This window comes from Argopecten irradians, chromosome 14 (assembly GCF_041381155.1).
Source record: "Argopecten irradians isolate NY chromosome 14, Ai_NY, whole genome shotgun sequence".
In the NCBI taxonomy this organism is placed as follows: domain Eukaryota; kingdom Metazoa; phylum Mollusca; class Bivalvia; order Pectinida; family Pectinidae; genus Argopecten; species Argopecten irradians.
In genome coordinates, this window is record NC_091147.1 from 10,114,604 (window position 1) to 10,136,814 (window position 22,211).

Below are 22,211 nucleotides of genomic sequence, written 5' to 3' on the forward strand. Positions count from 1 at the left end.
AAATCCCATCCATAGGAGTTGTGTGTACAGGCGGCCAGACAGACAAACTATGACTACGTATATTCGCACACATTCCATGTGTAATTTATAATATTTCCATTGATAATGCTATACATTTGTATATATTTTTATATAAATCTGAAAGAGGTGTTTATATTTTCTAATTTGAAGATATTATATTAATACATACACTTTGGACATTTGGTTATTAAACTTTACATGAATCCCGCTTTAAGACGTTGATAAAATGAAATAACTTTCCTAATCCGATATGTACTACGGAAGCGTATTAGGCTCACATAGGAAAACGTTTTTCAGGATAACGAAAATGTTTTATTTGGCGGCCACCAAATAATTATCTGGCGGGCGCCAGATACTTAAGTGGTGGCCGCCAGATAACTATATGCCAGAAATTTATTTTAATAAATAATTATTTGGCGGCCGCCACTTAAGTATCTGGCGGCCGCCAAATAAAACATTTCGGTTATCCTTAAAAATATTTTCTTATGTGAACCTAATACGCTTTAGATATGTGCTTATATGTGGAGTGGGTATTATAAGCATACGTAATATCCTGCACTACTAGTAGTGGTCCACTACATCCCCATACACACACAATTAGATTATATAATTAATGTAATAAAGGCACTGCAGTATTGCGCACAACCGCTGTTCAGCGGAATCCGGAAATAACAAAACGTAACTGATGAAGTACTGTACCATCCTTGGATTAAGTAGGCCCATGCTGGGACACTTACACAACACACCCAGTCAATGATCACAGGGCGCAGGGGTAATGATCTTAAGATATGCTTGTTGTCTTAATCAATATTGCTATCCAGTGTTATGGAGGACCTTATGTACCGTGACGTAACGTTATATACATTTATGTCCCGTATCTTGTGTTCTGATAACAACAATGCTGGTTGTTGGATAAACAGAAAATATACGGTCATTGTGTTAAAATATAAGCTGTGTTTTGGCGACGATAAGATTTTTTGTATTCTTTCTGTCCCGAGACGACACTGTGTTACTTTTACAAAAATATGAAGAGTTACTTTTGTATTCTTATTCTATTATGGCCCTTTCCAGAGGAAACTGTTCTCCTATAGTGTTATCTGGCGAGGTATAGTCCCCTCGTCTTCCACTCGGGGACTATACCCTCGCCAGACAACACTATAGGAGAACTGTTCCCGAGGGAAAGGGCCATAATAGATTTAGTACGTCACATGACATTCATTATGACGTCATATTATTTGGTCGCGTGCTCATTCCTGGGGTACCATACTTTGGTATAGTTCCCGTAGTCAGGTATAGTCTCCCGTAGTCAAGAAGGACAGGAAACTGTCGCAAAAAAGATCATGGCTGTTATCCAATCGCATTCCTTGTAATTATCATGTGATGTACTAAATATATATATTAACAGATGTGAGACAACCACAAGAGGCTTGTCAAGTTACAACAGCAGTGTCTAATTGATCGACAGTGATCTAACGATCACTTACTGTGATTGAATACTTCGTATGACTTAGCCGTCTGGCCATTAGATACATATCGAACTGGCCGATAGCTCATTATCTCATACAAATACATTGTCTAGTAGGATGGTCAGTATAGAGTAAGCATGAATAGTTTATCTAGGGATATCAATGTAGTAGTTTGTAGGAGGTAGAAACTGTGAAATGCACGATACTAACCTAACCATACCAGCACGCTACAAGCAAGATTGCATTCTGTATTACTGATATACATGTATATCATAGCAATATAATTAAAAAGTACCATCGACATTCATAATATCAATTTTAGGTTTAGAATATTCCATTTTATTAATGTTGAAATACAGTCATGCCCGTTATTATCTTACACACATGTTCTTATGTCATGTTGTAACTGTCTAGAAATATGGCTATCTTATGGAATTGCTATACTGAAATCAAAAATAAAAATAAGTTTTAAGTAAAATATTATGCTGAAATAAAAAAAAGGATTGTACCTGCTTCCCCGATTGCATGATTATAAGGGGCGATTGAATTTGGGAACTTTTCTCTTCTTTCTAACAGACTAAAACGTCATAACGTTTCCCTTGATACCGTCTCATGTTTTGGATATGTGATGTTGAACATGCACTCTTTTGATGAGGCTCTTAGATATGTCCTTTGGCCGAAACGCATTATGGTCTAAAAGTTAAACCTAACAAATGAAGACTCCGAACCCCCAAACCCACGCGATCTTATTTTACTGGCAACGTGCAAACCAGTTACTACAACCCCTCTGTACTGAACGTTAAGGGGACAGTTCTAAGCTGCTATTAACTAGAAACGTCAGAGCCTTCTTGATAGGGATCAACATTCAACATAAAATATGACGTTAGGAAAAAGAAAAGAAAATAATTTAGGAAGAAAAATGGAATTCCAAATGTATTCTTCAATGCTATATTCATGGCAGTAAAATTTGAAGTTGGTAAGTTTTTAAAGTTTATGTCAGGTCTACAGTTTATACTGTGCATGATCGCCTTCATGTGGTATAACTACAATGTAGTTCTGTTAACAATCATATTCATGATGGACGAAAATAATTTTCGTTGATTTAAGCATAGAAATAAATACACCGTTAATTAAAAACAAAGATGGGTTCTTCCATTTATTTTTTTAACTACAAAACCAGAATCCTTAATACCAAGTGCCTTTGCTGTGGATATATCAAAGACAACTAAATAAAACAGGTATAAACTACTGCAGAATTAGGCCACAGTAATTTTCTTGTGGCGTCTAAACAAGGGATTATTAATATATGGGTTACTAATAAATCAAAGTTATTATTGATGTTTTAATAAATCATGTTTCTTTATTACTTAGTTGGTTTTGTATTGATACAAAATGAATAACTTTAAACAGCAAGGAAAAATAGAAATGTTCGTCTTTTTTCAGAAATGAAAATGTGAGCGCAAACTGAAATTACTATGTGTCTGACGTCCTGTTTATTTCTCCTTAGTACAACTATATAGGCGTGGTACGCGGATGTGCTCTGCCGTGTTGTGTGTGGTGGTTATACTACAGCTGGCCATGGTCTGCCTCCTGTTTCATACTCTAAAATATACTCCATGTTTCTATTTCCATCTAACACAAACCGTTGTTATACAACGAAAAACTATTTCTGACAATATTTCCATTATGAATCACAATTTGTTTACATATGTGAATATATTATCTCCCGATCTGATTCTACTGGGGGTAATTAATGAATTCTCAAATATCATTCTCGTCTGAAAAGGGTATGACCAGCCCGCACAGTCACACCAGGAACTACGGGACTACCCCACTGGTCTCAGTTATGGCAACTCCTACATCTGTCTACCGTATGCGCATGCGCGCGGATGAAATGGACACGGCCCGGTGCCTGTATAAATCGATGTGTTCCTCGCCGATATTATTCCCGAAGATACATATTGACGGAATATACCGAAGTAGTTTATAGAGTAGACGAATTCCCGTCAATCGACAAAACGTAAGTACATTTTCCAATTGTTTAAATGATTATTTATGTTTATTTATTATTCATGGTGCTTTCAATAAATATTTGAATGTAAATGCAATGTTAAAATAAATATGGCTTAAAATGATTTAAACATTTTGCACATGTAATTTGTAGGTAAATGATAACTGTGCTATACATTTGTATATTTTTGCAGTGTAAAAATTACTACTACATATCAGAAAACTTACTATTAATATTAATTAGGCGTGGATATTACATTAAAGTGAACAGTCGTGCAAGGATGGCTAAAGTCGGTAAAAATGATGTGAATGTATCCAGTATAATTTCTTATGAAACGGAAAAATAAAATCTCTCGTCAAAATCTGTCTGCGTACGAAGAAATTAATTTAAAGTATGGAAATTCTCAAGCGTCCTCGTGGCTCACTATGTCCGTGGTTACATTTCCACGCAGCCTCGCTTTCGATGCTTTCAACTTTTCTTTACTTTAATGGTCAGAACTGGGAAACTAATCAGAACTTGACCGTCGTATTAATGTGTGAGAACTTTTGGAAGGCCAATGAACGCATTTAGACTGGTTTTCCTTGCCCGACTATTCACTTTAAATAGCTTGAGCATAACATATAATTCAATTAATGCAAAATTGAAGGGACTTAAACTGATATTCCTCAAATTAGCAAGCAGAGTATATGCATTCATATAGATATATATTCCTTGTTAATGACTTTCGTAAAGTACGCGCGTGTACATGAAAAACCTAACGTTTAAAAGTAATTTTGACTGACTGAAAACAGTAGAAAAATAGCAATATCGGTTATATACATAGAAGATCTTACATAAATGGATTTGTAATATGATATTCAATGGTTTGATATGCTACAAGTCTATATAATGTCCATAAAGTTATTTATCATTTAACGAGTTACGCAAATGTCAGATTCTATTATCACATAACTAGAATTTATGAAAATATAGACAAAACTTACTAGTATTTATGAAAATATAGATAAAACTTTCAATTTCTTTTCTATTCAAGAGTGGTGAAATCAGAACAAGATTTGGCATGTCCATCATACGAGACAATCGTTCGACGTCATATTTTGACTATGACGTTACTATTAGCTATTGCGTCACAATAGTGTTATAACGATATTTATGACATGACCGTATAGCATGGCTAAATGGACCAATTATGTGATAAAACAAAACCTCAATTATCATTTTCTTGTGAAAACTACTAAATTGTGTAATGCAAGCAGGATACTTGAATCATGAATATTTAAACTTCATGCCCTTGCTTCATTTTGCGTTGCATGCAAATTTAACAGTTAAAATGTCAAATGTTTAAGGAGAAAATCAACCGATCGACTCTCATGGCCATTGGTTTTGGCGTACAATATTTGCAAGTAGCAATAATGTAACACTGTTATTTAACACATTGTTCTTATCGGCCTTGGGCAGGGCGTACACTTTGTACAAACAATGGTGTAATTGTATATAGAATCTTTGATGATGTAGTAAATGCAGCCAGTAATCAACATATCTGTCTGATGAACGTTCCCACTAATGCATTGTTAAGCTGCTGCTTTTAATTTACACAACTGGAATAAAGTAAAACAAACCACTTAAAAGCGTGGCAGCATGTTTGAAATAAATTGAATTATGTCAGATTTTATAGATATAACTATGCATGGCACGTAATAAAGTCTGCAGCCTGCCAGGAGTACATGAAAGGAATATTTCATATAGAGCTAAGATCTGGCGGATGTTAAGATCTTGTTTGTCGGAAACATAATCTAAATTTAAATAGAATCATTGAAGAAATTTGGAAGATATACCAATCCCTTAAGTCTTATAGGTTGTGTGTGTGCCATATCGTATTATACTGATAGTATTACTCTATGTTCTACATGGGTGGTGCAGTGTTCCTGTGGGTTCCGATAGTCGAAATCTTAAAATTGAAAGCTCATCAAAATTCGTTACATTATTTCTCCACAATATTTGTCGGTAGAGGGATGTTCATTCCCTCTAAAGTGACGTAGTTATCGGTAGGGCTCTTTTTTTATTTCAACTTAGTCTATACACAATAGGAAATATTTCCGCAAGCCTTTGGAAGTGTTCATTGGTGTAATGGAATCCTATCGTCTTGGATTGCTAGACGTCTGCTGAAGTTTTAAGCGTACCAATGACAAGACATCATGTTTTTGCCGCTAACCACTACAATGGACGTATGATCAGGTTATATTAATCTGATATAAGTCATTGACATTTTTCATATTTAACAATATATTACAGATAGTATGTTCACTGATACACTGATGAATCAGATCGAGGCTGTTTTGGATTAGATCGCACCAGTTTCAAATACATTTGTATATCAATTTTGTGCAACATGACGCTGCATTCCAAGCCAAACATTCCTTGTTACAATGCCTTCTAAGCATACTCTAAGTTTTATCATTATCATACTTTGGCATATCTGGTAACTTTTGTTAAAACTGATTATTTTGTTTCTATTGGCATAGAATCGACATCAGTGGTCTGTTGATTTCTCCGTAACGAGCATATTATATGAGTGATGTATTTTGGCCGCTCTCCCGTGGAAACATTTTCTACGGCTTGTTGTATTAATGAAAAGAGAGCCAATCTTTGGAGAGTATTTGTTGTGTTCTTGCTGCACATAGCGCGTTTGTCCACGGGTAATAATAGGGATGGATTATCTTTGGCAAGTCTACATTTACACCTATCACCGTAATAAACGAGTAATTGGTAGCGGTATATCATTGATAACAAGCTACTCTTCCTAACCTCATCTTAATTGATAGACACATATTGCATTGATTAGCGTAATAAACATTGCATTCATTTACTACGCTCCGTAACATGAGCCCCGGATCATTCACACATATTTTACACCAAGGCGGGCTATTTTTATTGCCAGTAATCTTCACTAATGTTCCATTCAACACAAGATAGGACACATAAACCAAATATTGTTGTCATTTCGTGAATCGTTAATATTTTAACTGCTCTTTGATTACCTCTTAAGCGAAACAACTTGCAGATTGTTTATGTGTTTTTAAGATGTACGCAACACTTTACTATAGATTTGTAGTCCTGTAATCTGTTTCTTCTATAGCCGCAAAATTTGCAAAAATAAATATATAGCCGTGTTTGCAACTTTATCATTTTAAGGCTATGGGTTATTTGGTAACTGTGTACGTTACTTTCAGCAATGTCGGTCTCAAACCAGTCTCTTCCTCTAATGAGTGACACCTGGATTCCCGAGTCTCGGTAGTGTAATATATAAGACCATAGAAGTCTAGTATTTATAGGTAGCGTTCTTGTTACACATGAAAAGTTATTGTACACATTGCTGTTTTCGCGATAGCCTCATTTTAGTTAAAATAAATAATATATTGAACACCGCTTTTGATATCAATTATCTTCTATCACTCTTTTGTATGAAAAAAATATATGGTGTAATCGGCGTATTAGCAACGCGATAAAGTTCGTTTGTTCGCAAAAAACGTTGACGTCCCGAAAGCTAGAAAGCTTACAGTATTTTCCATTATCGATATACCCTTTAACACCTAGCGCGAGAACAATGACACGTGTGGATGTGTCTCAATTACCAGAAATATTTGTGAGTAAATAGCTTTAAGTTCCATTATCCGTACAATGACATCTGCAGCTCCATCACCAGAGAGCTAGGCCATTTATTCCCTACATGTGGATATGTTTTGATTCCGTAACGGTGTCGTGTTGGTTGTAATGTTATGGAAAAGCTATCACGCCTGACCCATAACAGAGCAACTGGAGCGTACGAAGAATGCTGAGAAGTTCCGAAAGTAAGAGTTGTAATTGATAGTACAGACCTGAGTATGTATAAATATCACTTACAGGACAAATAAAGGTCGAGTTGGCCCTCTATCAGCACAATCAGCCTGAATTGAGAACACACTCTTCACGGTGATATTGATACTCTTCGGTGTGTTTGTTGGGGTACCACGTTCATACATTTGTACATTGTCTCTCCCTCAAACGACCATACTAACTCCGAGTATTGTACTATAGGTACACGTGATTGTGGAGCGAAAAAAACGGTCAAAAATTGAAACAGAATTGCTGTTTTTTTTCCGTAACTCTCAGATGGTTTGCTGTTTTTTTTCCGTAACACTCAGATGGTTTTCAAAGTTAGGCCTAAACAATAAATTGTATAAGTAGTAATGCAACTTTCTATAAAATTACGTTACACTTATAAATCTATAATTACATTGAAGGCATCTTTATCACTATGCATTTTGTACTTATTTTTTGTACTAGCACCTATTCTATATAAACGTGATATAAAATACCTTCAGACCATTTAGGTGTGCTGCCAGGATGTGTAGAATGTGTAGAATGTGTGTAGAATGCAGTTGCGCTGAAGTTAGGTGCGGATTAATTGCGAATTACCCTATGTTAATGTTCCTGATACTCAGCGACATGACATGACCGACATACATGAGATCGTGAACGCGGGTTAACGGTACGGTCTCAATAAGCTTCCTTGACTACCAAATGTTTCAACTGATGGCACCAACATCTGACCTTAAATTCTCGGAGGTACCTTGACACAAAACATCTGCTGCCGAAGAGACGCTAACTGATTTTTCTCTGCGAAATGCCATGCACGTGTTTTTTACCCTCCTGTGTTGACCACGACAGGCGTTTGCTGTCAGGCGAATTAACGTGATCGGATGCGCATGTCAAACATTCAATCTGGTTTCTAATGCTACCGTGAACGTTTCTTACCGATAAAACATCTACAACAGGAGGCACAACTAGTACCTATATCTTCACTGTTCTGTAGAATTCGCAAAAATCAGATTTGAATGTCATGGGCAGGCGTGCATTTCAAACATTCCATACGTGTTTTCGACATTCTTCATTACAATCAATATATCAAAGCAAACCCCAGTTCAATATCTACATAGATACAGCCCAGTGTCCAACGCTTATGCTGTCGTACAATCAGTTTATGCTATGATAAAAAATATCGAAAAAAATAAAGGCTTACTTTTAGATTTATCACTTTGAGGTCATTGTAACATCGTTTTCATTTCAATGAAGAAATGATTTTTCCGTTCACAAGGCCTGAAATATTTGGTATTGGTGTGTATGTGATTCGATTAAGATGTTGGTGCCACCGTATCCTCGGTAACCAAGGCGATAACGTTAATATCAAACATTAGTATATATATCGCTTGGATTATCGAGGATTATGCCTCCGAATCTCATTTCAGAATGGAACTGACATATATTTAATCGAGATTTGTGTGACCTTTGGTATCAATGAAAGAGGACGCATGCTCTTCTGAAACATTTGGTTAAATTTGCTATGGACAGAGTAAACGGTCTACCTGCAAATCGTTAATTTAAGTATGGTTTTACAATTTTCAACAGACTTCCTTTTGAACTGTTTTTGAGTCGTGACCTTTCGTCTTTGAAGAAGACACCTTATAAAGGTATGTAATGTCCTCCATTACCTATCGGACCACCAGCGGATTGTTCAGTGTTACACCGATGCCACTTACATTCCCGTTGAATTACTTATAACTGTATGGAATATGTAATGTAGCTGATATGACAAACATTAAAATAATTGGAACTATGATCAAGTCAATCCTTTGATAAGTATATTTATCCCCGCCCATCTTAGATCACACACCGATTGTCCCGATTGTCTGATGTTTCTTTCATATTGTCCAAGAAAAACATACTCTGGTTTTGGGGAGGCTATCGGTAATTTGGTAAAGATGTATTTTCTTTCAGCAATGAGGGTCCTAAAACTTAACCCTACTTCAAAGAGGCATAGCTGACGCACTGATAGTACAACATTGCCCTGCCTACACAAATACGATCTTTGTACTAATTATATAGCAATCATTTTCAGAACATAACCTAGTAATGGCCTTGTGTAAATATAATCATGTCTCGCAAAATGCTCTATACGATGTCGCGGATTGATATTACCGATAGCTGATTAGTGCTTTGTCCATGGACTCCTGTATCCTCTCTCGCCTTGTTTACTGCCGAATAATGGTCTTGTTTCTCCCGTTTCCTACTAGGAGACAGAGGTCCCATCAGGATCATATTACTGTACGGACGGGAAGACTATGTCGATAATTCTAGAGGTTTGTTCTGACAATGTCAGGTATGTGGGAGGGTACATGATCAAGTACACACCAGCTAACACGATCAGTGTGGTATCAGTCAGTTCCTCTCAGTAACGGTCAGCAGTGGTTTATATCTAATCACCACAAACAGGAAAGGACCAGATTATGCTTACTATGAAACATACTGAAACTTCTTTGGCCTAACAAAAGTTGATGAAATGGAAATATATTCCCACCTCAATTTATTTGTTCAAATAAACGCAATGATTTAAAACAATTTCAAGGACTTATGAAGCAGAACCTGTAGCTTACCGATGTTGGTCCAGTGCAAAACAGTTATTTTTAAAATTCAATACTCAGTATCGATTACAGCAATGATAAAACATAAAAACGAGAGATTTATTTAAAATTGATTATATGAACATATACTCTATCGGTTATCGTATGTATGAGGATTTCTGAGTGAGAACGCAAAAGGATTGCTAATAATGGCAGTCCTTTATCTTCTATATTTATGAACTCATTTAGGTAGGCCATTCAATCTAGTTGGAGGGATGAAAAATTGCAAGCAGAAACAAAGAGTATACCAAACATAACTGCGATGAGATATCGTCAGAAAACTTAACAAAGACACTCTCTTGACTGCTATAGCAATGATGTGCTATACTAAAGGTGCAATATCAACTCTCATAGTAAACATGTAAGTTCTGCTTTAACGTAGCAAATAAAAACTCGTATATGTTTGATTGTAATCTGATACAACAAGTCTTTGTTAAAGAACGATTCGTGTCTTGTAACGTTCTAACAGATCTCGTATGTGTGCTTGTAATCCGATGTCTAAAAGTTGTTTTTAAAATCTGAAAGCGAAGTTCAGTTTTCATTATACCATGGTTCTCCCATTGATAACATGGGATTCCACTGCGATAGATATATTTACAAGTTGTCGTTGATACAACATCACAAAGTTGGCTATATACTGATGTTACGCTTCGATAGTTTCATTGTTTCGGTGTATTTTTAGTATTTTTTTTTGTGTTTCCTTTGTGTAGCTTTCGTTAATATCTTGGTTTAGTGTAACTAGTGTAGCCAAATATGTTAGGACGTAGTCGATATGTCGGAAATGTCTGGTTGTTTTTGCAATTATCGTTCCTTATTGTACTAGCACCCATGCCGACCTCTTGACACACTCGATACTATTCATCCTTCGTTAGGTTCTATAGCTGTAAGGACTAAGTGTTTCCACACATACCTGTGAACCGAGCGTAAGTAAGCGATGTAGTCCCAGAACCATTTGGTGTTGATATTGTAAGCTGCCAAACCGAGGGAAAGTAACATGCTTGTTGATTTCATTGTATACATACAACGTTTCCTACCCCCAGCGCACGTGTACTGTGTTTTAGAGCATGCTCAGAACATACTATTTGTTGTAATCATATAGAGATCAGAAACAAGAATTAAATCATTATATTTAAGTTTTGAAATCTAGGTCAGTTGTGTATTTGTTAGAACGAGGAAGATAACGAATACATTAAACACAATCTTATCTATTTCCTTTTCCCGTGATAGTAATGATGGTAATTAAAAATGCAGCATCTATTTTATAAATAGTACACGGAATGAAAAAAAAGGCAAGGCTCTATTACTTCAAAACGTTTATATGTTTGCAAGCATTAGTGAAAATAACATTTTTGTTTGATTCCATTCAACAATAAGTCGGTATTGCATTATTGTCCCGCCTTCTTCATTTACATAATTATATTGAAAAAAAAGTCAAGATGTAAATGTTATATTTAGATTATATTTCTGCAGATAAAGCATTAAGATGGATAATTTATCACTCAAGAAACTGTTTTCACTTGATTTATTGGTAATTATATTAGCCACACAATTAAATCATTAATGAATAAACAGTAAATTGAATTATCAAATTATGCTATCTACAAATTATCATAACATATAATGGTATCATACGACATGAATTTCCACCGTGAAATCATAATATTGATCATCCCGATATAACAAATGTTTTCAGTCTTGTGTTATATTTTTAAACGTACTTGAGGATGACTAATTTTATGAACGTCTATTTAGAATTAATGAAATGAACGACGTGAACGTCAGTTTTGTGTGCCGGTGAGGTCGAGTGTTAGCAAGAATTATCTGCAAACACGAAAAATATGTGATCCGTATATGTAAGCGATAAGAAGGAGACTTGCCGCAGAGCATAATGTTCCATTACATATGTACATGTTACATCTAAATCAGTTGTACGGTCAAGCGGTCAAGCGGTCAAGGATATATATCTTGAGATGTCCAGAAACAACACAATACACACATCTTATTTCTATAGTCTATTGATGTTTATCTACTGTATGTAAGGTCCTGATAAGAACCATCTCTTGTGAGAGAATGCCAGAACTAAATATACTGAAATGAAACGCACATGTTTCCTCAAGGATGCTCATCATTATACTGAAGTAACATTCACAATCAAACATTCACGTATGTGTACATTTATTCAGAAAGTGTCATGTCACATCAATACGTGATGAAATTAATTCAGAAAGTGCAAAGTCACGTTAACATGTGATAATATGAACGTGTACACAGAAAGTGCCACGTCATAATAACATGTGATAATATGAATGTGCACTCAGAAAGTGCAACGTCATATAAATATGTGATAATATAAGCGTGCACTCAGAAATTTCAACGTCATATTAACATGTGATGATATAAACGTGTACTCAGAAAGTACAACGTCATATTAGCATAAGATAATATTAACGTGTACTCAGAATGCAACGTCATATACAAATGCAACGATGAACAGGTAGGAAGCGATCTTTCGAAGGCTATCAGAGTTTACGTACTGAAACCTTCAATTCCGTCCATCATTTGGACACCAATAAATATACTGTATAGTACTTATGCATCGATTTCAAGAAGACAAACATTAATACTAAAATACTTTCTTCACAAAGTATAATTCTTCTGAATGTAGAGTTTTCTGAAAATAAATGCACATTCCTAAAAATAATGAAAATATGTCTATATTGGCGGAAAATTCAAGATTATTTTATTCAAAGTCTCTTCATGTTGTTTTGAGAGGGATACGTATCTGGTCTCAAGTAGGATTTGGTCTGTAGCATGGAAACAAGAAGAGGAAGACAGCTACATCCACTCAAAATACCAACATCAGGCTGTGTCACGATTAGTGATCAGTGCCAACATGCTTTAGGACAAGTGGAACACGCATGTTCATATGCAAAGCTCAGTTTGACTTTATTTCATTTCTCCATGTTGCGATAAGGATGTTGGGATCATATGTGAGTGATTTATAAAACGCGATAAACCTATCAAATTCACATAAGAAATGGTGCGATTCGTGTTTGCGATGTTGGATATTGATTAATACACCGGAAAATAAAAAGTAACCGATTCATATCCAGCCATAACGTCTTAACTACATAGAAGGGTCCTCGTAATATATAGACTTGGCGTATTGATACGGTGGTCCCGCTGAGTGATAAGGCTTGACTTGGTGTATTGATACGGCTGTCCAACAGAGTGATAAAGCTTGACACCTGGCGATAGAAGATTAATATGGATGACAAATAGGAAAAATAAACCCCGCACTTCCAATCTACCTTGTAAGATAAGGGGAATATATATTTTACATAATTAACAGCCCTATCATTGGCGCATTATCAGCCATTACGGCACTAGGGACTCCTATTACGTAATACTTTATAACGCTCGTCTCTGCTGGATGGGAAATTGTAATCTCGTAGATTCTCGTTCTGAAGTACCTTCAGGTTGAATTTAACCTCCATTACACACGTGATATCCTGTTTTAAGATTTATAAAAAAATAAACAAAACAAAAATTATTCAAGAGTATAAAATAGTTTCTGGCAATTGAACCACCATATATCTTAACGTGTTTGTTTGAGAAAATAAAACATTTCTTTATCAGTTAACCTGAATAAATGGCCTGTTGTGGCTTTATCTTTAGAAAATTACTTCAAGGCAAGCTACGAATAATTCTAGCACGTGCATCTACTTAAGAATAGAATGGCGGGACTGTTTTTGAATTAAAACAAAACTTATTATCAATAACTCTTAAAATGCCGTATGATAGAGTCTATACGAAATATAATTAGACAATTTGAAATATTCTCTATTCCCCTGGCAGTTTAGACATTAAATTAAGAACAGTTAAACGTATGAGATGCTAACTTAATGTCTGGCAACACTTCAAAACATACGTTACCAAACATGCATTCATCTTTATACTTCAAACATACTTTGTATCACTGAAATGAACAATTTATTCAGAAGGAAGCTCCTAACTTCTAAGGGACTTATTTGCAGAAATAGAATCTAACAAGAGCTGTTTGCAGATGTGCATGTGAAACTATACTATTTTATGAAGCTATTCGTAAACACATCATCACAGTAAACAAATGCCACACGCATATTTAATTACTTTTGAAATTTTTACATGTTATATACAATAGGTATAAGTATTTCATGAGTGGCGTTTCGAAGACTAGAACGGTATGTACACTGGCATCTTCATATTTTGTCTGGTGAGGAGTGATGAAGGCTAAAGTATACACATCGTACTAGTCATCGAAACGTCACATAAAATACTCACTATATGTGTAGCAATATCATTACACAAACCATATTTGCTAACATTAAGAAAATGTTTCGGAAACATCATCAAATTATATGCAATTTGCCGGTTAAAATAAATATTTTCCATCCATTTAATGTCGACAACATAGGCCGTAGTATTACCAATATGTAATAGCCATGACATTCATAAGGTTCAGCCATCATCACCAAACAATCAATGCGTCTTCTGTATGTGAGCAACAGCGTTGTATGACACTGAAAAACAAAAATACATTTGTTTTATTGTCATACTTATTGAGTAATGATATCAATTCAGTCTAAGGTATTGTATTAACTTACATGTTTTTTTATTTCTTGAGAGGAACTTTTGAAAGATACAAAACCACATGATATAGCAATACATGACTAATGCTTGATCAATGTCTCTTAGCATAAACAATGATCAATATAAGGTAAACGTATGATGTCAAATGTTAATATCATGAAAAATCAAATCCGATGAGAAGAGTGCAACTAGCGACAATAACATTATTTTACATTTAAGTAATATACGATACATTTCAGCATGACAATAAATCGTGGCGAATTAATCATTAGTCAAATACGCTACAATATAGGTCTTGTTAACTATAAAGCACAAAATAAAGTAGGCATGGGAATATTGTTAGGTATAAGAACACTAAAAGTGGCCAGGAAATAACTTTGTTTACCACATCGGTACAGCCATTTCTGAATATGATAATTTTTTATTCTGTCTTTAAAAAATATATGATACCTTTGTTTTTGTTTGATGACGTCATCACTTTGTAGTCACTCTGATAACGTCATCATGTACAGGTCTATATATAGCAGTCGGATTTTATTGTCTGGACACATGTAAAGCACACTGTTGCTCATTAATTATTCTAGCTGTCTTTGTGCCAGCGAACAATCGGACCTTGGATACAGAACATTAAATAAACAACACAAAAATAGCCGAATTCTTGTAGTTTTGTTGTAAACCAGATGGAGAAATTCTCGGTCGAGAGGAAAGATGTTTTATCACCGCAATTCCAGACGCTGCATGTGTATCATGTGATAGACTAAGTTTACAATAAGTAATTACCGACATAATTAGTCGATTACTCAACGCACATGCCTCCCAGCATGCAATCTGGCAACTATTCGTAGAGAAAAGAATGGAGGAAGTTCCCTCTTATATTAATAGTTCGTTCATGTATCGTAGGCATTTTCTGATTAAGATAACGTGTCCAGCAGAATCGCTCCTACCAGCGAAGAGCTGGTGACAATGTTTTGAATTTATATTTATGATTTACACCATAAGGAAGTGATATTCCGGTGATTTACAAGACAACAATGATGCGATAAATTGCTGTCTGTTAACACTAAAGCTTATTACCAACATTACATAACATAGACGGGTAACACTGCGGACAATTATGATTGTTACGCTTGCGCTGCACGACGCAGTTGTCAATAACGAGGTAATTATAGAGATAGATTTACCAACGATACGGAATTAAGGTAGCCTTACAGGTCCTGTCAGGAATGACGCAGGGTTAAAGCCATACTGATAAAACAACTCGTAACCAGCTTTACTGGAAGGAGGGTGGGTCTACAGAAACAACAACGAAGCATTTTGTATATTAGGTACAATATGACACTAACAGGAAAAATTGCCAACTTTATAGGAAAACATTAAGAAACTGTGTTCATAATTATGTATACTTTCAAATTGCCACTGACACATTTCTTACTCGATGTTTTTCAGTATTAAGAATTAACAAATCATACCCCCATTGACCTTTCATATACTACCACATACTTCTTGTATATTCATATGCTACCACAAGACGCCTGGTCACGAGTTCGAATCCATGTGCAGTTTCCGGAACACATCTAGTATAGCGAACCCCATTTTTTTCCGCGAAATATCACGAGTTTATTGACGGCGACCTGTATATATAGAGACCGCGTGAGCGGGCGGTCAAAAATAAAAAAAATATGGGTTTTTATGCAAAAAAATGTTAAAATTTGAGCTTACCGTGTCCTTTTTTGGTTAAAAACTGAAGTTTTCAACATAGTTTTTAACTAGGGATCATGCGGAAAACATTGTAGACTGTACGAGAAAAAAATTCGCGATTTCGCTTTGGTTGTTAGCCGAGCACGCGCTGAACATGCGCAATGAGTGATTTTACGGACTTAGATTTTATTTGTAAACACAAGTACACGTGTAGTTTACGATGGTGACGATTCGAATGAAGGATATATGACAGAAATAATGAAAACGTGGCAATATCCATCCACTGGCTTATTGAAATTGGATCATTATTCAGTTTGTCAGGTAAATATTGCTCAACAGAGGAATATTTGGCGTGGAAAAGACTCAGTGTTAACATGTGCTGGCCATGGTCCAAACATTATCGAAGATCACACTGAGGCCAAAGTTCCTTTCAAACCTCCTAGAATTGTTTTTAAATATTTCAAATGCTACAAAAACAGTTAAGATGAGTTCAAGATGTAAAATTGAGGTGTTTTTTTTTTCTTTTCTCGGGGGTTTCACCCCCGAACCCCCGTCGGCTCTTCGAAGCGGTGATTCAAAATGGCGACATGTTTACATGACCCGTAGCAACCTCTGACATGCGCACTGATTATTATGTTTCTAAACTTCCGGGGTCCGCTATACTAGAAACTTCCTCCGGGTATTCAGCTTTCCTCCATATTATTCTGACACATTTGAAAGTGACACTGGCAATAGGCTGTTACACCAAACAAACCAAAGCTATCGTGTAAGAGTACACATAACACCATAGACTAGCTTCCTTTAGTAAAAGAATGTGATATTTATGTTATAGTCATTGGGGAATGGCCCTAGCTCTATCAAACGGCTTTAGTGTTGTCATTATATACGTTAACACGTGTTTTACTGTATTGATGGCGCTGTAGGGAAAACATAGTACGACATTAACCGGGGACAGTTTGTTGTGATTTAGATGGCAATACAAAATAGGTTAATACCGTAAACCATTACAGTGTCACGTTTATATGATGTTCTTGTTACCATGGGGTGCCTCAGACCATTATAACTGGGACTGTTTGGCGATCAGTAACAACATTGAGGCCATTTAGTATCAATAAAAACAGATATATTTCATGATAATGTCATACAAATGACAAGAAAAAATTCTCGTGTAGTCATTGGGATTAAAGATTTTCACACATTCAATTAGCATTATTTTGGCATATGTCATTTATTTGGAAGGGGTTATGAAAAAAAATTTGAAAGATACATAATTTTGTGACGGAAAAAGATTTAATTTAGGTTGACTTATTTTATTATAGTAACGTCCGCTTTAAAACAAGAGTCATTTAAGGACGGCCTCTTGTATGCGGTGTCCTGCGTGTGTGATGTACGTGGTGTGTTTTGGGAGACTGCCGTATATTCGTGTTGTGTTCTCTTGTATAGTAAAACTCTTGTTCCTTTTTATAGTGCTATATCACTAAAGCATGCCACCGAAGACACCAAGCAACACGCCTCACTCGGTCACATTATAATTACAACAGGCGAACCAGTCGTCCCACACCTGTAATGACAAACTCTAAGCAGGATCTTGAATATACAATTTATACTATGGCGTGTCTCTGCTAGGGGACAAAACCAATAACAAACCTGTTTGTACGATGATACAATATGGGCACAGGTACAATTCTAACGCCCTACCTTTAGAGTATAATCTATAGCTACCCATTCTCGTTATAAAGATACATATTTCCCAAATCTGATTACAGTTTTTTTTTCATTGAATTCATTATTACGGAGATTACTCAAATTTTCGCGAGATGAAAAAAATTCCGCGGTAAATCAAAGACAGTTAATATGGATGTAAGAAGACATTGTTCTTTTTTATAGTGTTTGATCGAAGGAAACTGCTGATACAAATATAGATACCCGAGGATGATAAGCATAGTCCCCACCTATATATACCTCAATGGGAATGCGTATGATCTATACTGTGTGTGGAATGGACACAAATGTAAGCGATGTACCTTATTATATCAGAGCAACACCTTCCTTAAAAACAACTTAATTACATTCTAACATTTCCTTCCTACTGTGGTATCTCGGAAATGCTTTAGCTGTCCATATCGCGTTCATAGTTCGATTTCCTCTGTTCCAACTCAATTCATAACTGTGCATCAGTTCGCGTTGTTCCCCAGTACAAACGATAGCGACACAAGTTATTCAGGATACCAACACACGTGGTCAACACCCTCGAGTCGTCACGTGTTTATCTAGATAATCTAGCGTCATTGGTGGTGTCTTCAGTCAATTAACTATACGTTGATTTATACCACGTGGGAATGCTTCCTTAATATCAAACGTTCCATACATAATGAGAATAAGTGACTTCACTTAGTTGTTTGTGCAATATCACTTTCCATTAGCTATACAATGTATGCGAGTCAGATTTTACATTTTAGTTCCTATGATACTGAAAATATCTGAGTCAAACTCGTTCACGCTAGTATTAGTAATATTACCCCCATGATATGTTCCATTAGATAAGTATACGGTTGAATAAAACAAAACTCGGAAAACATCTATTCATCCTTCTTAAAGTAACCCTGACTGACTCTGCAATACACCGACTTTACTTTCCACAAATCTGCTGCTATTGCTCTACTCTTTATCTACAAGAGATCCTATACGATACATTTTTATTCAACTGCAACAAATTTAAGCAAAACCTACGATGCTTAACTAAATATCGTTTCGTATTAATTCATTCACCCCTGAAATTTTATAGTGAACCGTTCCAAATTTTTAATTAGAAGAGTTCAAATACGTTATTAGGGGTAGAATGAGTTATTAAGTGTCGTAGCGTCAACTTTGATAGCAATGATAGATTTAATTAGATTACAAATGTTAAATGTTAAAACGGTAAAATAGATAAATATAACCGAGATATGTTTTAAATTTTGTAGATATCACCATGGACACTTTGATCGACAGTCTGCTGACCGACCAATGGGAAGAGGTGTCAGCCGGCGACCGTGGAGATGGTATGTACCTTGGAGAGATCTATACTAGCAATTCTGATCAACCAGATCATCAGCAGCACCAATAATGTCCGTGTTAGCCCGATATACTCGGCCCTGACACCAGACTTAGACATTATGACAGATTGATGTCTGGTGTAGCCTACACCAGACATATATCTTTCACAATGTCTAAGTCTGGTGTCAGGGCCAGAGTATCTCGGCTATGACCGCATGAAAAAGGAAACAGAAAATAGGAACTGATAGAGAAGCAAGATTAGAAACAGATACAGATTCGAATCTATCAGAGTTAATTCCCTTCGTCTTCTAAAATAGTTATTTTCCTTTGTTTCATTTCGTGATCTATGAGAGTTACTTCCTTTCATTTCAGTTTCAGTACTCAAGGATTAAAACGAAGGGAAGTAACCCTTCCCTTCAAATTATTTCGGTTTTTAACACCATGTTTTCGTTACATCAAGTAGTGTTTTCATATTTATCAACTGGTTTAGACGATATATTCAATGGATATTTGTCTTTTTACTTTTTCAGGGTTCATTGATTACTTCATTAACGGAAATCCGACACAAGTAGACGCTAATACTCTCAGAGTAGTTATCTCAGATGAGGATGGTAATGCAAAAAACGTGAACCTGAACGGCACACAGGCCAATAAGAACCCATTTAAAGGAATCGGCAGAATAGAATTAAAAGTTGACGACGATTGTAACTTGGTTGGAATTGATTTGAATGGAGATGTTGTGCTGCGGAAGAGTTGAGAATGAACAGAAAAAAAACAACATTGACATGATGTAAATACACACTGACAATAGCAAATATCTATTGTTTCACCCGTCTTTTTTCTTCATGGATCTGAGAAGTGTTTATGAAAGTTACTGTAATATGCTCCTATGTTTACGTTTTGGTATCTCGTGTGGTCAAACCCCTACGTCATCACTAACATAAGTCATCAGTGAAGCATCAGCATCAAAACCGGAACCGGAAGTGACGCATACCAAAATTGAGCTCCGAAACAGAAACTCAATGACATGGCCAGGATTTGTTTTTTTCTTTAGTAATTCTCTTATATGGGATACAGTAGTGAACTCAAAGCCATACTTTTACTTCAAACTTACAGTTTTTATGTTGCATTCTTTCAGTTAACAAAGATACTCAAGCATATTGTTTTGTGATATTTGGAAGAATTTTAATCATACAGATTGAACGACGAATGATAGGTATGGCACAAATGTAAGTGTTATTAATAGGTAAATCGCTGATGTCTATTTGATGTGTTACTCACAATAAATTAATATGTTTTATGTCATATTGTGTGTGTTTTATTATCCAAAGGGAATTGTCTTCTCATCTTGTGTGCTTAATATTAATTGCTAACGAGTCCTAAACATATATGTATTGTATAAAATCAGTTTTTTTCAAAGTAAATTCTCATGTCAAAGTAAAAATACTGAGTGAATTTGCGATCCGCACTTTGTTCCTTCTCTAACTACAACTTGTATTACATATCTTCTCATTATACATAAAGAAAAGATATTCAGCAAATTTTGCAGCAGAAATGGACCAAAATGTTGGTCGTAAATGTTTACTTTGAGATGATCATTTACTTTGAACAAATACTGTGTTTATGTTCTAATCGTTGTAGCCATACTGTGATCGGTCATGCTGAGAAGCTTTTTAAACGTTTAATTCAAACCAAAATGTCGTTTATACGGAGGTAATTTTTGTAATTAATTATAATTAAATAAGTCTATAAAGGATACCAAAATATCGCTTTAACAGATGTCAATTTTGTAGCAAATTACACAAAATGAGGTTGGATAATCTGTACTTTATAACTGGTTTTGCTACACATGCATGTACCGATACCTTTTGTGTTAATATTTCTAAGCCCTGTTTCGTAAGAATTTCGGTATCAAGGATGCTACACGAAAAAAAGTAATTAAATACTAATTAATTAAATAATTGAATATGTAATTTTGATTTTTTTCTCTCTCGTGATTGGGAACGACAATTGTGACTGAAAGAAAATGAAGATGAATGGTAAGGAAAGATAATCTGTAGAGATAAATTACAAAGAGTCACATTAGACTGAACAACAGTACACAACATCGTGAATGTAAATAAGTCGTCATCTGACTCATACGTGCAAACAGTCTCAGGATATGAGAGAGCAACCTCACCAACATTGCTTTGGCAAAAATGAATAACATTACAAAACATGCCATTAGTAATATGAGATGTCTTGCAGTTTTTACACATGTTACATAATACGAAAACCTTATCTTATTTCTACTGTTGGATAGATACACCCTCAACTCTGTAGGCCTAACATTAATCAGACAAAACGGAATTCGAGGTCCATATCATTGGTAGTCCTTCAATGCAGAACTTATCTAAGACGAATTAATTAGATGTAGATTATTGATTCGAGGTAAATATTTGTGGTATTGCGAGTAGTTTCTACCAGAGTTACGAATTAATTTTGTCCATAAACCCCCCCCAAAAAACATGACAGAATGAAATCCGGAATCAGACCTTCACTGCATGTTATTTCCATAATGTTCGTAATTCATTACTTTCCGAATTGTTAACAATTCTTTTTTCACAAAATATATTTTCTCACGCAATTTTGCGAGACATCTTGTATTATACATGTATTTGCTTCTCAAACAATCATTTAAAAAAATGTTTACATGAATTTTGCGTTTGTCCTACTACTTTAACTACTTATTATTTCAAGTTTAAAAGGGACAATTCAGTCTAAGAAAACATTAAAATTTGTACATATATCGAGAAAATCCAGTTCTAATGGAAATTAGATCAGTCGGTTTACTGTGATATGCCTGAAAAG

General features: G+C 35.4%; 1 protein-coding gene and 1 long non-coding RNA gene across 4 annotated transcripts; one reads left to right on the forward strand and one right to left on the reverse strand.

The window, feature by feature from the left end:
- The first annotated feature begins 3,260 nt into the window (after nucleotides 1-3,260).
- Nucleotides 3,261-20,661, forward strand: LOC138307444 (uncharacterized). 3 transcript variants are annotated; one of them, XM_069248203.1, is made up of 3 exons: nucleotides 3,261-3,507; nucleotides 19,289-19,366; nucleotides 19,892-20,661. In XM_069248203.1, exons 2-3 carry the CDS (start codon nucleotides 19,297-19,299, stop codon nucleotides 20,116-20,118), a joined length of 297 nt encoding a protein of 98 aa, XP_069104304.1. In that variant the 5' UTR covers nucleotides 3,261-3,507; nucleotides 19,289-19,296; the 3' UTR covers nucleotides 20,119-20,661. The 3 variants fall into 3 exon arrangements, with proteins under 3 accessions (XP_069104304.1, XP_069104305.1, XP_069104303.1); XM_069248204.1 differs by lacking the exon at nucleotides 3,261-3,507 and adding an exon at nucleotides 16,477-16,646; XM_069248202.1 differs by lacking the exon at nucleotides 3,261-3,507 and adding an exon at nucleotides 16,994-18,336.
- On the reverse strand, nucleotides 13,108-15,218 carry LOC138307445 (uncharacterized). Its single transcript, XR_011205989.1, has 3 exons — nucleotides 15,078-15,218; nucleotides 14,465-14,557; nucleotides 13,108-13,243 (listed from the first exon to the last, which is right to left on the reverse strand). It is a non-coding gene; the product is annotated as an uncharacterized lncRNA (long non-coding RNA).
- Nucleotides 20,662-22,211: the final 1,550 nt, after the last annotated feature.